A 17,196-nucleotide genomic window follows, 5' to 3' on the forward strand; every position below is an offset into this window, starting at 1 on the left:
TAATCAAGTATTTATCTCTATAAATAGATACTACGGGTTATGTTAGATATCAAATTTTTCTTTCATCAAAATCATCTTATATTTCTTCCTTCATATTAGTGAAATTCTTCTCCTCTGCCTGTGATTAATTTTTTCCTTTTGGATTTTTCACGTAAATTAGTGTTTTTTATTTTTCTTTTTTTGTTCTTGTTTATTTATTTACCGATAATCATCATTTCGATATTATAATAATTGGATCTCCCATTTAATGGAAGGCTAATGCTGCATTGTTAATTTGACTTTAAATTGCCTAAGGGTTTGGCTTCACGTGAATGATTATTGAGAATATTTTTACATTCTTTCGGTTTCAATCAACTTCATGACATCAAATCCTTTAATTTTAATTGCATTATTTCTCTTTCAATTCACTTCCTGTTTCATTAACATGATATTGTCAACTTCATGACATCTCGTTTACCTGTACCTGTAGGTGATATCTAGCAGAGCTACGAGGAGGTATAGGCGTACGGAAGCTATGATAGGTATTTAGAGTTTGACTCGAATTTTAAATGATACAAATTAATTAATATATAAATATTAAGAAAGTAGGAAAATCAGTTTGATTAAAAGTAATTTTTTTATTAAACTAGATTTCTTTTTTATTTAGTTTTCCTTTGTAATCAAGTATCTATCTCTATAAATAGATACTAAGGGTTAGAGTTAGTTATCAAGTTTTTCTTTCACCAAAATCCTATTGTATTTTCTTCCTTCATATTAGTGAAATTCTTCTCATATTCCCATGGTTTTTCCCTTTTGGGTTTTCTACGTAAATCTTGGTATTCTTTATTTTTTTTCGATCGTGTTTATTTGTTTGTCGATAATCATCATTCTGATATTATAACAAGTTAGTATTAGAGTTTCGTGTTCAAGATTATGACAACAATGAAGTATGATATTTCATTGTTGGATCGAAACATCAGGTTCTCGCTATAGCAGGTAAAGATTCAGAATGTTCTTGCACAGTTAGATATCTAAGATGCAATAGAAGGATTTGATGAGAAACTGATAACACAATGGACGAATGAGAAAAAGCGTTAGGATCGTAAAACAATTTCTCAGGTTCGTTTACACTAATTAAATCAAATTTTACAGGATGTGTTGAAAGAAAAAATAGATGCATCTTTGTGTGTGAAATTGGAGCAACTTTGCAGGTAAAAATCATTGACCGGCAAGTTGCACCTAAAGCAACGTCTTTATTTTCTCAAGTTAGCTGAAGGTTTGTCTCTTGAAGAGAACCTGACCGCATTCAAAGAAACCTTATCTGATCTAGAGACTTTAGAAGTGAAGTAATCAAGAAGATTTATGATTGATCCTCTTATGTTCGCTGTCTCCTTCCTACTCGTCTTTCAGAGATACAATCTTGTACAGTCACGAAACACACTCTTGAAGAAGTTTACAATGACTTGCACTCGTTGGACAAGATAAAAATCTTGTATCTGGTTTCGAGCCCCAGACAGATGGTCTCGTGATGCATGAATTGACTAGTTCAGACAATGGGAGAAAAGACAAGCATTCTTCTGATAATATTGAAAGGGGTAGATCAAAATCTTCCAACCAATGTAAAACTTGTCACTATTGTAAAAAGAAATGTCATTTTAAATCAGAGTGTTACAAGTTGCAAAATAAAATCAAAAGAGAAACTGAAGAGCATAACTCTGGGAAATTTGGTAAGGTCGGTATAGTAGAGGAGTACGATGACGGAGAACTCCTAGTTGCGGCTGACGACAACTTTATAACAAGTGATGAGTGGTTACTTGACTCTGATAGTAGTTTTCATATGAGTCCTAATCGTTACTGGTTTGCGACGTAATAAGTTGTATCTACAGGTGATGTATTTTTTAGAAATATTGTCCCTTGTAAAGTCGCAGGTATTGGCACAATCAAGATTAAGATGTTCGATGGGATTGTTCGAACACTTGATAATGTGAGACATGTTCTAGATTTGAGTAGAAATCTAATTTCCTTAGATACTCTAGATTTAAAAGGATACAAATTCTCCAGTGAAGGTAGAGCTATGAAAATTTGCAATGACTCTCTTGTTGTGTTGAAAGGACAGAGAAAGACTACCAAGTTTTATGTTCTACATGTTCAACAATTTTAGATAATACAGTTGGTATTTCATCAACCGTGTCAAATAATGTTGTTGAACAAAATAAATGTGGGCAGAACGGTTATGTGAAAAAGAAAAGAGTTCAATTTCGTGAACATAATGAATTTGAAGATAGAATTATCATTGATAATCGGGATCGGGATGTGCATAATATTGCTTGTGGTGAAACATTTGTGAGCAAAATTGGCACTTATGATAACCATGTCTATGTGAAGATTACCCCTATGAGGGGTGTTGTGGAAGAGATGGAGAACTTATTCGTTGAAGTGAAAAATTGTTTTTGTTGAGTTTGGGTGTCACATCAAATTTAGGTGTTTTGTCTCGAAACCTTTGCGCTTTCAGAATTCGCGTCAAGGTGGAGATTTGTTAGAGTTTGATTAGAATTCAAAGTGTCACAAATTAATTAATATATAAATATTGAAAAAGTAGAAAACCCAGTTTGATTAAAAGTAGAATTCAAGGTGGAGATTTGTTCGTTTTGATTCATTTTCTATATAGGATACTAGATTCAAAAAATTAAACTAAAGAGCATAATTCTGCAATTTTTATTTATTTTCGGAATCAATGTTAGATTAGTGGGATTGACTCTGAGCATGACGCATCTCCAATTATTTTTGAACAATTTAAATCCCCTTTTTCTCTAATCCTAATCTTATATTCCTTTTTTTTTCTTTCTAAATCCCTATTATTTTTCATCTTTATCTAGATCTAAAATTGAAAAGTTCACAACTACAGAAACTCCAAAGTCCATGGGACCGATCTTACTTCTTTTTGCTACTCTTTACTTTTATTTATTTATTTTTGAGAAAAAGAAATTATTTGACAATAATACGACGCTTGTCAAGCCATGAAAAGAAGAAGAGGCTTACCAATGGTGTACATTGGAAGATGAAGGATAGATTTACACAGAGTCAAAACATTGTTCTAACCAGTTTCGAAATCCATTCCGAAGGAAAGCTAGAGATCGACGAGTAGCTTATACAAGAAGCAACCAAGAACAACTTTAAAGAAGTATAAACTGAGATTTTATTCAGAGGTAGAAAACATGCTTATATGGATACAAAGGTTTTTGGCCTAACTATTAGTTAGGAATATCAGTTTTATAACTGATTAACAGATGTTTATTGCACTGCCACATCATTATGGTTACATACTTAAGGTTACATACATTATTTTAAGGTGATATATGAACTTGTTTTATGTTTTCTAACTTGGGTTTTCCTCACTCTGCAAAGAGTGGAGAATAACCTGAATTCCATGCTGCGGGACAAGCAAAGAATTTAGAACAGGCGAGTGAACATAAGCAGGGGAGAGGGTGAATCTGTATCGTTGTAGTATCATAGTGAGGACAACTTTTGCCACCATGGTCGCAAAGTTGAAACCGACGCAGGTTCGAGGACCAATCCCAAAGGGAAAATATGCTGACACATTGTTGTTTGTAGCTTTGGCCACCCCTTCTGAAAATCTCTCAGGTTTAAACAAATGAGCATCATCACCCCATATTACGGGGTCGCGATGAACAACCAAGTTTGAAATGAACAAGTGAAGGTTAGCAGGCAGAATCATTTTCCCCAATCTAACTTCCCTTTCACATTTCCTTACAAAGACGAGTGCAGGAGGATACAGTCTTAGGGCCTCATTGATTATCATGGTTATCTGCAATGATGGAAAAAGAAAAACAGATAAGCTATTTGGATCATATACAATGCATGATTACTAACTTAATTTCTTACAGTGTTTAGTTTAGACAAGTCATTTGGATGTGGATTTTGGTGACCAAAAAACTTGATCACTTCTTCTCTTGCTTTGTCTTGCCAATCTGTATGGATTGCCAGCAGCAAGACAGTCCATGAAATCAAGGAATTGCTGGTTTCTTGACCAGAAATGTAAAATGTCTTGCACTCGTCAATCAAATCTTGTACGAGAATCCTTTTGTTTTCATCAACATCATAATATGCCTGTAAAAGCAATCCAAGAAAATCATTACCAAAGTCATCTCTGTCCCCAAGTTTCACTTTTTCTTCTCTTTTCTTGATGATTCGCATCACGGAGCTGCGCATTAAACTTAGAAGCTTGTCTGCTTCAGTCTCGTCCGACGTTTTCCAAATTTCACTGTAAAACAAGAAAAAAAAACATTCATATCAAAGTGCATGGTACATGATTAGGCTAAGGTGGAAGGTACCTGATGCCTGGAAGCCTGATTTTAAACACATTCCTTCGTATAATGTCGGAATATGTCTTGGTCATATCGAAAATGTTCTTCCCTTCCAAGTAGCTACTCCCGAAAGCAGTTCTCGATATAATGTCCGAAGTCAATAACCTGAATTCTTCAAACACCTCAATCTCCTTCCCTTGCTGAAGTTTCCATGATCGTAGCATCATTTCAACACTAACAATCATCTCAGGAATCATTTTCTGCCATGAACAACCCCTTAACATGATGTGTTCTAGTAACCTTCTAATGCTAAAATCTGCAGTAGGGAACTAGGAAGCTTACTTTGAGGCATTCCCCTTGGAAAGCATGGTTTATTAACTTGCGGTGTCTGATCCATCGTTCACCTACAGATGTGGCGAGGCCATTTCCCATTAACTTCTTGATGTAGAACGGCGGTGGCGCTTTCTGATAAGCTTTGTCCCTGTTATTCAGCACCTCTTTGATCAGCTCTAGCTCTGTGATCGCTAGCTGAGGTTGGCCTCCTCTCCAACTAAGGTAATTCTTCCCTATTCCGAAAACATATACATACACACATATATAATAATAAGAAATTTAAGAACAAATGAAGAAGATGAAAGCCAGCCTTACCATACTTGTTCTTCCATGTATAAACGTGAGGCAGCACTCTGGGGAGTATATCATCTGATAACCCCAAGGGTTTGGTGAGAGCTTCGTTTCTCATTTCCAGAATCTCTTTGTTGTTTCCATGGATGAATTTGTACGAAGGGCCTTCAATTCCTCGGGAGCCTAGTAGATTCTGCATGTAAACTGGGGTCCACCAAAATCTGTGCAGGAACTTGAAGAGAGCTAGGAGCAGGCAGAGGAAGAAACAGCCTGAGAGAAGAAGCATGATTGGATCTCCCATTTCTCGATTGCTCGGTTCCCTGTTAGGAGCTCTACATTAATGGGAAGCACGTGGAAGGGCAATGCTGTTTGATACAAAAATGTCAGTTTCTTGGTGGGGACGAAAGGTGGAGCGCAAAACAAGATTAGATGCCAAATGACCGAAGGTTTAGCTCCATGTGAATCATTATCGTGTTTATTAAATATTAAACTTATAGATTTGGATAACAATTCTAATCCAGAAATGAATAAATATAGTCTATAGTAGATCAAATATCAACGTTTATGAGTGGGGATGGTGGTGGTTAGGTGTCTCCTTCATGGGGATTGAAATACCATGGTGAGTGAATCAAAGTTTTAAAAAAGCAGATAGCTGAGTCAGTTATTGCTCGTGAATCGTGCAAAGTACTGAGTCAGAAATGAGTCGGCAATGCGATGCAGCAAACAGCGCAAGAATAGTCTTTGTTGCTTATCATAGAGTGAAGATGCGTGCTGGGTTAATTCTGCCAACTGCTAATTGGTCCAATGTCACATTTGTTTTATCTTATAAAAAATAAATCACGTGTTTGTGTTTTATATTCATCAATATAGTTTAAATAATTTGTGAAAGAAATTTAACTAATTTGTTGTTGTTGTTGTTATGCCATCAGTGGTTTTCAAGAAGCACACGGTTTTGTTCAAGTGAGAGGATGACATATTTCATGGATTAAATTTGTCCTTTCTATAATAAAAAATAGAGTTTTATATTTTTGATTTTTTTTGGATAAGTAAAAGATTTATTTATCAAAAAAGAATCAATAAGTTGTTACAAAGAACAATACAAACACTATGACAAATCTCAATCTAGACATAGCCTCCTATTTACATCGTCCATCAAGTTCATGCTGCATCTATACAATTTAATTCTTATAGACTCTCTAATTTTATGTACAATTGCATCGACCGAACGAATCATACCTCTAAATTGCCTATGATTACGTTCCTCCCAAAGAATATAGACAAAACCAGTCCAAGCAATCTTGAGAATACGAACAAGAAGGGATTTACCCTTCAAATTCAAGGTCAGCCAGTGTAAGGCATCATCCCAGCAAAGAAGCGTCTGCTTCTGAAGACCACAAGTCTACAAGATTACATCCCATACCTCTCTTGCAAAGGAACATTCCAAAAACATATGATTCCGAGATTCCTGCTCAATTCCACATAGACCACAAATATTATCAACCTGAATTCCAAATCTGGCTAATATGTCCTTGGTAGGTAGCCTATCTAGAATCACCATCCAGGCCACAATAGAGAATTTTAGGACATGAGCTGGGAACCAAATCAATCTGTGCCAATCAACCTTGACCCGCCTCTCACGGATTTGGTCCCAGATCCATGCACCCTTAATCTGTGACAAGTCAGCAACATAACAAAACAATCCCCTAGCCTCCTCCCTCAATTTAATCAGCTTACTTATGATCTAGCTAAAATGAGGCTTACAGTCAACTGTCCAAAAATCCATAGACTTGAAACAATAAGTTTTAAGCCAAGCAATCCACAAAGAGCCATCATCAGCTAGAATGTTTCTGATGAGCATCATGCATCAGGCCTTACTCTAATCAGCAAGCTTCCTCAAGCCCAGACCACCCTCAGATTTCAAAGAACAAACCTGACTCCAGCTCACTCTAGCCCCCCTTGCTGAAGTATTACATCCTTTCCAAAAAAACCTCATACATAATTTTTCAATATCTCTGATGACACCCTTGGGCAAGACAAGTTGCCTGCTCTAATAGCCAAATATACTAAACAGAACCGACTTTACCAACTGTAATCTCCCCCCAAAACTTAAGTGCTTACTCGACCATTTATCAATCCTATCATTGATTCTCACAAGTAAAGTTGAGCAATCCTTGCTAGAAAGTTTTCGAGTGACCAAAGGCACACCCAAGTACCTAACAGGCAGCTGGCCATTTTTAAAACCAGTAGCTGTACAAATCAGATCCAGACTACACCAAGGCACCCCACAAGCAAACAATTCAGACTTCATAGCATTAAGCCTTAAGCCAGAAAGTTCATAGAATCTGTCTAAAATGCTAATAACTCCCAAAACAGACTCTAATGATCCATGGCAGAAAATGAAAATGTCATCAACAAAACAGAGATGAGCAAGGGAGATTTTTTTGCATTTTGGGTGGAACCTAAACACACCATGCTTAACAGCAACATTCAACAATGATGAGAGAACATTCATCACAAGAACAAAATAGGTAGGGGGATAAAGGATCTCCTTGCCTAACTCCTCTAGCACCCATAAAATATCTTACCAAACTACCATTTAAGGAAATGGAGTACCTAGGAGTTGTTATACAAGCTTTAATCCAACCACAGAATATTTCAGGCATGCCCAAGGCTTGAAGGACTGGCTATAAAAAATCCCAAGAAACATAATCGAATGCCTTTTGGAGGTCAATCTTTAAGGAACATCTAGGAGAAAGGTTTTTCCTAGAATAACCCCTAACAAATAAATTTTATTTATATGTTATCGAGAGATTTTATCAAATAATTTTTTTAAATAAAAAAAGGTTAAAAAATTATTTTATTAAAAAAATCAATTTTAATATAAAAATGAGTGTTCAAATTATTCAATTTTTTCTTATTCGAGTGTCTAATGTTATTAACATTATTATTTTGAATCTCATAACAGTAATTAAATAATTTATTTTTCTAAGAAAATTTTTAAAATAAATTATTATATTTTAAAAAATAAAAATTTCCCCCACCCACCCGGTCTCCTCTCCCTCCCCTCCCCTTTCTTTTGTTAAACGATTGGATTTAGACCCACCTGAACAAAGTATTGCATTGACACCCGCCACTTTCGTTAAACGATTGGAAGAAGAATTGAGAAATATCGATGTTCTTAAACGTGAACTTTCTACTGCTCATTTTCTTGTTAATGGGTTCTTTTTTTATTTTCTTTTTGGAACAGAAATAAAATCTCATGGGTTGCTTGAATCTTCTTACTGCTCATTTTCTTTAATCTTTGCCATTGTATTGTGACATCACATTACGTTCTTTGAATCGACGTCTAATCACATGGGTTTGTAAGGCGGCACTGCTATGCTGTCAATTGTTTGTCAATTCGTCGATTTACGTTGACCGGAGGTATTGTGGTTTTGGCCAGTCGGCAATGTTGGAGTTATCGGCAGGTCGGCGTTGTTGGTTGCGACTGGTGACCGTAAGGGATTAGAATTATAATTTTTTTAGGGTTTTTTAAATTATATTTTAACTTTTTATTTTAAGTAAAAAATTTCAAATTATTATGCGCATGTATCATTTAATTAATTTTTTTAATAATATTAGGGTATGACACTTAAAATGATGACACTTATAATATTAGATACGTGAATTGACTGAAAAATATTTTAAGAATCTAAATGAGAAAAATGGATAATTTGATATTTATTTTTATATTAAACATAAATTTTAAAATCTTAATTTTATTATTTAAATTTATGTTGTTTTAAGTGTAAATTATACAAGTTAAAAAAAAAGTTTAAATTGTATGAATTTGAGGCTCAAGTTTTCTATTTCCTATCGTTTTAAATTCTAAGAACCATTTATCCCTCGTAATAATTTTTCATGCGAACCGAACTACTCATTACTTATTCTTGATAAGTGGGTTGCTGTCAGTTTGATAATAACTCGAAAAAGCGAGTCAGAACCCACTGGGTAATCTGTTTTGGGTATTTGTCCCAGTATCTTCTGGTAAATGCACAAATTTAGTAACAATAATCAAGCCCTTGACTCGGTCATCATCTTGTCTCTCTCTTGATTTTGCCGTTGTTTTCCTATTATAAACACAAGTTGTAAATTGACAAGTAACTAATCTCATCATGATTTGGTAGAATAAATAAACAAACTTTGAAAGGGTCTATCAGAAAACAACAGTCATATGAGTTATACGGTACCTTATTTTTCATCATTTGACATCAAACTACGATAAACTTGAACTAAAATATAAAATTATAAATCCGGCCTAGTATTGGTGAACCATTGATTATGACCACTCAAAGTCAAGTTCTTTGCCAAACGTCATTTTGCCAGTAGTATCTGGTATTGTTTATTAGGCCGTAATCAAAACTATGAGCTGGTGCTTACCAGATATTAAGCCTCCGGAGGCACGGCACCGCGAATTTTTGGTGCTGAACAGCTAGAACGACATCGACCTCCACCTAATACCGAGATTGCTGATATATATTCTAGCTTTACATACATTGGGACAAACCAAAACCAGATAGAATGATCTTTCTTTGCTTGAAATGTATATACATTTTCATCTATCTGTATTTTCATCAGAAACCATATGTTTCAGCATATGAATCTGCTTATTCTCCATTGGAAACCATTCTTCTCGATTGTGGCTCTTCAGCTATGATAGCTTTATCTTATGATGGCCGGAATTGGACCACTGACAGCTCACATTTCATCGCTTCTAACTCCGGTAACAGCTTCCCTGTATCTAGATCGTCTTCGGAAGTGACATCTGTGCCTGAAGTTCCCTACATGACTGCTAGGATCTTCCACTCCCAGTTTACTTACACATTCAATGTGACCCCGGGCTCGAAGTTCGTTCGACTTCACTTCTACCCCGATTCTTATACGAACCTTAATGCCACGAAATCTTTTCTCTCTGTCACTGCTGGAAACCTTACTCTTTTGAGAAACTTCAGTGCCTACCTCCATACCAATCACATCAAGTCACCTTACTTTTTCAAAGAGTTCATCGTCCATGTCGAAAATAGTACACTAAACTTAACGTTTAGCCCTTCAACAAACGGTACCAACAGCTACGCTTTTGTGAACGGGATTGAAATTGTTTCGATGCCCCTTGATCTTTACTATCTAGACAACAATGTATCTGCAATGGAGACTATGCATAGAGTTAACGTTGGAGGCCGAAGCATACCTCCTAATCAAGACACCGGGATGTCCCGTAGTTGGACGATGGATTCAACTTACATCTTCGGATCAGCTTTTGGAGTGGAGAATTATGATTTTGATGCTTCAATCACATACACCAAAGAAGTTCCAGCGTACACTGCACCTGAAGAAGTATATAAGACAGCTCGTTCGATGGGTCCTTCTTCCGAAATCAACATAAACTACAATTTAAGCTGGACCTTTCCTATAGACTCTGGCTTCATGTATGTTATCAGGGTTCATCTGTGTGAGATTGCAGGGGAGATAAAGATAAACCAGAGGGTGTTCGATATATTCATCAACAACCAAGTTGTGCAAAGAGGAATCGACATCATTGCATTGGGATATGGCAATGATGTTCCTTTATACAGGGACTATATTGTGTTGGTTCCAAACCAAACTATGAAGCAGGATCTAGAGCTGGAGCTACACCCGAACCTCAAAACTAAGCCTCAGTACTATGATGCCATCTTAAACGGAGTGGAGATTTTCAAAGTGAGTGATAGTGATGGAAACCTTGCCGGACTCAATCCTTCATTCGAGAATGGATCGAGCGATGACGGAGATGAGCCATCTTTCAGTTCAAGTTCATCGAAAAGTTCAACCACAGTAATACTTACCATCACTGGCAGCTTGCTAGTTTTTGTTCTTGCAATATCCCTTTGTGTTTACTTGGTTGCTTTTCTGCGCAAGAGAAAACTAGAACAGGCAAGGAAGAAAAATGCCAAAAGTTCATCTTCATATCAGTCTTTCTCCATCAGTGAAATCAAAATGGCAACCGATAACTTCAATGAGGCAAAGCTTATTGATAAGGGTGCATTTGGTCTAGTTTATAAAGGTTACATGGACCGGGGGAGTATTGCAATAACTATAAACCGAGTGATTCAGGCGATATCGAAACAGGAGATGGATAAATTTGATGCAGAGATAAGAATACATCATCATATTCGCCATCAAAATCTCGTCCAGTTGATTGGTTATTGCAAGGAAGAACATGAGGTGATACTCGTATATGAGTCCATGCCCAATGGCACCCTCTTCGAGCTCCTCCATTTCGCCGATCAAAGGCAGCAATCTCCTCTCTCGTGGAACCAGAGGCTCGAAATCTGTACTGGAGCTGCACGAGGCTTACATTATCTCCATTCTTCTATGGCATCCCCCATAATCCATGGTGACATCAAGACCAGCAACATCTCTTTAGATAGGAACTGGATGCCAAAAGTTTCAGGTTTTCTGCCATCCAAATTAGCACTGATGATGTCACCTCATAGCCGTATTAATCCCAACATGAAGCGTACCATTGCACACCTGGATCCTGAGCATTATAAGCTTCGAAATCCGACAGAAAAATCAGATGTGTTTTCATTTGGAGTGATGCTGTTGGAACTACTTTCTGGAAAGCAGGCCATTAATCCAGAGGCTGATGCTACTAATGCTAACAACGAGGAAAGCTTGGTTCAGTGGGCATTAGCTTGCATCGAGAAAAGTGAGTCTGACCGACTAGTGGATCGGCATTTAAACGGAAAGATTGTTCCAGCATCACTTGCAAAGTTTGTGGATATCATAGAGAAATGCTTGGCAGATGAAGGGGAGAATCGACCATCCATGATCGAGGTGCTTGGCAGCCTAGAGTTGGCACAGCAACTGCAATTGCAATGTCTTGAAAACTCAAATAAGTCAGCTACAGACATGGTTTTTCATAGTAGCTCAAATTTTATGCCAGGACTAGAATTCTATGGTGTAGGCCGTTGAAACTTCCAAGCCATTCAGAAATGAATGCCCAAATGGTATTTGAATCAGCTTGTATTCCAATCCACTAAACAAATGGTCAAGTATCCTAAAATTCGATGACAAAATCGAATTAGAAACCAAAAGCTTCAAAATCCAACCAAGTAGAAACCAGGGCACATTCATAATTTAATCCTGCATGATTAATAAGGGTGATTACTCACTATTTCAATGAAAAAGATTGTCCCACCTGCTTTACAATCAAATTGAAGGCATGCATTTATAAACCTAGAAAACCATTTTTCAAAGGCCAAATTTGTAGTAAAATTACAACAATTGCATAGTACAGTCAAATGGTGTATTTACAGCTTCAGCAAAGCCGATCCAAACCCAGCATCTCCACTGCAACAAACATGTCCTTTTAGGCCATTAAAGCATCAGGGAAAAGATCCTAAAGGGGGGACACAACTGTGTTCCTCTTAGCCCCATAATGTCCATGGCCATTAATAAATACACAACACAAACTTTTTTCATCCACACACCAACCCCTCTTTTCCTTTATCTCAATACACACTTTAGTAGTATTATATTTACAAAGGTCAAATTATGATCTTGGTCCCTCTACTATATATACTAAAATTTGAGATTTGTAGAGATTTAATCTCAAATTTTAGTAGAATAGAGGGACCGAAACTCGTAATTATACAAATGATGGTGTTTGAGTTTAAGCCAAGAGCCAGAAATCTTTGTGCCGCTTAGTGGTGATCAAATAACCTCCAAGTTTTTTGCTTTTTCTTCTCACTGCAACTGCCATGCAACTGGCGTTTTGGATGCAGTACTCCACGACGCCGCCGGTTATCCGGCTCCCCGCCCACATCATGAGGAGCCGCCATGTCATGGACTTCTTTTTATGCCCCAAAACCAGAAGCGCCGCCCCTTGCTTTTTGGCCTCTTCCACTATTGTTGGACCTTTCTCTTTTCCCTCCACCACAGCTACCTCAACTTCTACCTGTCACATACAATGTTTGAACTTTTAATTTCATTGATAAAAGGTGTCAATTCATGGCTGCCTCAACTATCAAGAAAACGATCTACTTGTATGTATAATTATAGAAGTTAATGTTGTCTAATTATGATTATAGTCCCTTTACTATGTTGAAAATTGTGATTTAATCAATTTATTATGTTATTGGTAGGTCAAATACATAATATCATTAATTGCTTTAGTTAAAGTGATGACATGTATATATATGTATATTGGAAAAGTCTTAAGCATCCGATTGCCATACAAAGATAAAATTAAGATAAAACATTAGGATGGTTAAATAATTAATTTCGAAATTGATAGAGACTTAAATTGTATTTAAACCATAAGGAATATGATACTTAATTTTTTTTAACATAAATGATAAAATAACAACATAAAAACAAGTTAATATCATCATTTTCAAAATTTGTAAAATAATAGTTTAGTCCCTTCAAAATTGTGAAATCGTTAGTTAGTACATTAGAAAAGCTATAGTTTGACCCCTTTAAAAGTTTATAAAAGTCTAACCCCTAAAATAGTTCTATCTTTATAACTAGGATTGTTATCAATTTAGAATCACTAATAATATTATAATTAAAATAAAGAGAGAGAAAAATCTTAAATTTTAACATAATAAAAGGTCCAAAACCATAATTATATCAATGTTAAGCCAACCTCCGGTCTCTTCTGATTGCACATGGTCTTCAAGCTGGAAACTGGTTCATATCCCCTCGAAACTTTGTTCTTGTTGGACTCATCATTTGTATCCATCACTGTATAATTAAAAACCATTAACCAAAAGCATTCTTTCATGGTGAAAATGATAAGAAAATTCGAATTCCAAGATGGGATATAAAGTTAAAAGAAATCGGATTTTAGGAGGAGACATACAGCTCCAGAAACCTTGTTTTGATGGCTTTGTGACAGAGAGAAGAACCACCGTGTCATGACACTGGACAGCATGAGACAGTGCCCACTGCAAAGCTCCCTTGGCTTCAATGGTGGAATCGACGACTACCATGATTTTCCGTCCGAGTAAAAAGCTTTGTCCATGGTTATGATCAATAGTTGCAGGTGCAGCACGATTCAGATTAGCCTTGGCTTGCGTCGGAGGAGACCGGACTCGAACACGAGGCCTTATCCTGTTCAAGCAAAAACTCGGCAAGCGAGTGGCTGTTCTTCTGCCCATGTCCTGAGATGAGAATCTTGAAGAAGAAGAGAGCTTGGTAATAATGATGGCAGGGTGTTTTGTTTCCCTTTTATGTTCGATTGTGGGGGCTGTTCCTCAACGTGCTTATCATGAAGTTGTAGGACCATCCTGCCATGTTAGTGTTTAATTGTTTCCTTTCTCTGTCTTTCCAGTTAACACCCAAATTCTTCTTGTTTAAGATTCTCTTATATTCTATCATCATATATATCAACTCTTAAACTCTCAACACTCTTTTTTTTTTCTTTCACTAATACAATATTATCATATATCAATCTATAAATTTATAATTTTCCAATGGATTTATAAAAATAATACGGTTTTTAACTTCACCTTTAGGTTTAGTTACAAAATAAATGCTCAAATTCTTTTTAAGTGTCTAAAAGTATAACGTTTTATTTTATAATCATTCTATCAGGGACGTTAAAAAAGTTTGTAACCCACACATTTCTTCTACATTTCCCCTTTTTTTTCTTTCTATTTTCTATGGAAACAAACCAAAACATAAAGAGAGGCCAGATCGGAAGAATTTAAAGAAGAGGAAAATTTATTTTGGACACCAATAGAAGCTCTAGGTCTCAAAAGCCAGTCCCTAACACTTCAATTCTAATCTATGTCCTTCAATAAATTTTTGGGTAAAAATATACAAATGGTCCCTCGACTATGGCGTGTTGCTTTGTTGATTCTCTCAAATATTAAAAATTATAAAATGGTCACCCACTATTCATATATTTCAAACTCGTCTTTTTCTGTAAAAAGATTAACGACCGAGACGGTTGAACGATAACCTATTGATTGAGATACGATGAAATCATATTTTAATGATGCTTACCGACACATTCGTTGCTTTCAATCACTATCTCGACAACATAATGCTTTCAGCATTGATTTAATGACATAATGTAAACAGAGAGTCGATCGATAAAATATAGCTCAAATGGTTATGGGAACAAATTTTATCATATCTCAGTCAATTAGTTAACGTCCTATAGTCGGTAGTAGGGATTTAAATAACAGTTTGCGATCGCAATAGCGTACATGATATAGCGGTATCGATACTGTCCGATACTGTAACACCCCCAACCCATATCCGACCCGGATACGAGTCCGAAGTGTCACGTTATCTTTTCAAACATTTATTCGTATAAAATATTGAGTAATTTAAAAACTTTTATAACACTCAACTTATTCAAAACGTTTACAAAATTATTCAGAGTTTATACAATATATTCTTTTGAATACATGCCAACTAGAACTTATAATAAAGTACAATATAATCACCTCTTTCTGATCTGACATTGAGTAAGGAGAACTGACCTGTTACTCCACATCGCTCTTTACTCTCTCCATACCTACGTGTAAATCACTTACACGCTAAGCGTTGACTTAGTGAGGCTATAAAACATATAATAAAACCACAAACCATTTCATATAACATAATGCATACTTATACATATCATAATATATTTATCAGTACTCATATCATTATTACTAATTTCTTTCTATCATGTAAGCATATTGAACCTTTCTATACTCACCATCGAGTATCCATGTCATTTCACAACAAGCATATAGTAACAAGTTATTTATTATTTTAAAGCCCTTGCATTAGCCCATGTATACATTTGAGAACTTAAGGTATGTGAGTACATTGTCTTTTACCTTATTACATATTTCACATCAATCACATTTTTATTCCTATAGCTCTTTATCACATGTTCATATGATCTTATCACCTATACCTTTTCATATAACCTACATATACATACATACATACATACATACATACATACATACCATACAGACATATACATACATACATACATACATACATACATACATACATACAGACTACATACATACATACATATACATACAATAACATACATACACATACATGCATCATATTATCATACTCCTATAGTATTTATCTCTTTATCTGTTCATTTTAATCCAATAACTTATATAAATGTATATATATATCACGTATACTAGTTCCTAGGTCCCATAACACTACAATATTTTCATATATTTGTAATCACGTAGTTATTTTTCAAATAATTCATGTCACCCATATGATTTCATATTCATATGTTATTATTATATTCTTTCTATGTCCTTTCCATACTTCTTATTTCATATTCTTTATGAAATCATATTGATCATTTAACTATTTCACATATTAAACATTTATCTACCTATTTACACAACTTATAAATATATATACTGTAACATGTCAATACATATGCTCATCATACATATAAACCATAAAAAACACATCACACACACTTCATATACCTAATATAGATATCTCGTAACTCATTCAATCCCATATGACACATATATTCATATTCTGGAAAATAGACTTACCACAATCTGCATAGTATATCCCATAATGCATATGGTATGAATTCATATCATCTTTAATAATATTGAATGAATCATGTATCAAGATATTAAATCTAGACTTATCGCAAGTCTAGAACTGAATATACTAACATAATCATGTTATGCATATGCACTCACCTTAGCCTTGTTTGAATTGAATCAATTCTAACCCTTCGATTACTTTGAATCAAAGTCACGTTCAATATTTACATAATTTACATTGATACATATCAGTATTAATTACTAATCTATTTCTTAGACCAAAAGAAAGGTTTATTTCTATTTCTCTTGAAGTGCATCGATGCATTCAACAGTGCATCGATGCATTCTTTAGCATGTACATCGATGCAGTTACCGAGGATCTTTATGACCTCTGGATAGTTACCGAGGATCTTTATGACCTCTGGATAGTTACCGAGGATCTTTATGACCTCTGGATAGGTCCTTCGGAACATTCATTGAGCTGTGGTGACAGCATACGTGTGCACAACCTCATAATACTCGTATTCCTTGGGTTATCAATAGTGTATATGGGCTTAAATAGGACATAACGAGGATATATATAATTGTATCTTAATATGGTATTATTATGATTTATATTGTCTCATATGTGGTATAATAAATGATAGTATGATAGTATAATTGCGTTTGGATAGTAGACGACAGTTTATATTTAG

General features: G+C 35.4%; 4 protein-coding genes across 4 annotated transcripts; 1 reads left to right on the forward strand and 3 right to left on the reverse strand.

The window, feature by feature from the left end:
• Positions 1-3,151: 3,151 nt before the first annotated feature.
• On the reverse strand, positions 3,152-5,244 carry LOC120118141 (cytochrome P450 CYP749A22-like). The gene is made up of 5 exons (XM_039138266.1): positions 4,953-5,244; positions 4,647-4,870; positions 4,332-4,564; positions 3,883-4,261; positions 3,152-3,805 (listed from the first exon to the last, which is right to left on the reverse strand). The coding sequence occupies exons 1-5, from the start codon at positions 5,227-5,229 to the stop codon at positions 3,356-3,358; spliced, it is 1,563 nt and encodes a 520-aa protein (XP_038994197.1). The 5' UTR covers positions 5,230-5,244; the 3' UTR covers positions 3,152-3,355.
• Positions 5,245-6,050: 806 nt separating this feature from the next.
• Positions 6,051-7,440, reverse strand: LOC120118231. The gene is made up of 6 exons (XM_039138336.1): positions 7,081-7,440; positions 6,859-6,975; positions 6,690-6,764; positions 6,349-6,597; positions 6,165-6,255; positions 6,051-6,064 (listed from the first exon to the last, which is right to left on the reverse strand). Exons 1-6 carry the CDS (start codon positions 7,438-7,440, stop codon positions 6,051-6,053), a joined length of 906 nt encoding a protein of 301 aa, XP_038994267.1.
• A 2,039-nt stretch (positions 7,441-9,479) lies between these two features.
• LOC120118145 (receptor-like protein kinase FERONIA) lies at positions 9,480-12,146 on the forward strand. Its single transcript, XM_039138270.1, has one exon. It carries the CDS (start codon positions 9,489-9,491, stop codon positions 11,919-11,921), a length of 2,433 nt encoding a protein of 810 aa, XP_038994201.1. The 5' UTR covers positions 9,480-9,488; the 3' UTR covers positions 11,922-12,146.
• Positions 12,147-12,567: 421 nt separating this feature from the next.
• Positions 12,568-14,138, reverse strand: LOC120118146. Its single transcript, XM_039138271.1, has 3 exons — positions 13,828-14,138; positions 13,600-13,697; positions 12,568-12,906 (listed from the first exon to the last, which is right to left on the reverse strand). Exons 1-3 carry the CDS (start codon positions 14,111-14,113, stop codon positions 12,622-12,624), a joined length of 669 nt encoding a protein of 222 aa, XP_038994202.1. The 5' UTR covers positions 14,114-14,138; the 3' UTR covers positions 12,568-12,621.
• Positions 14,139-17,196: the final 3,058 nt, after the last annotated feature.

The sequence above is a fragment of the Hibiscus syriacus genome, unplaced genomic scaffold (genome assembly GCF_006381635.1).
Source record: "Hibiscus syriacus cultivar Baekdansim isolate YM2019G1 unplaced genomic scaffold, ASM638163v2 tig00110327_pilon, whole genome shotgun sequence".
In the NCBI taxonomy this organism is placed as follows: domain Eukaryota; kingdom Viridiplantae; phylum Streptophyta; class Magnoliopsida; order Malvales; family Malvaceae; genus Hibiscus; species Hibiscus syriacus.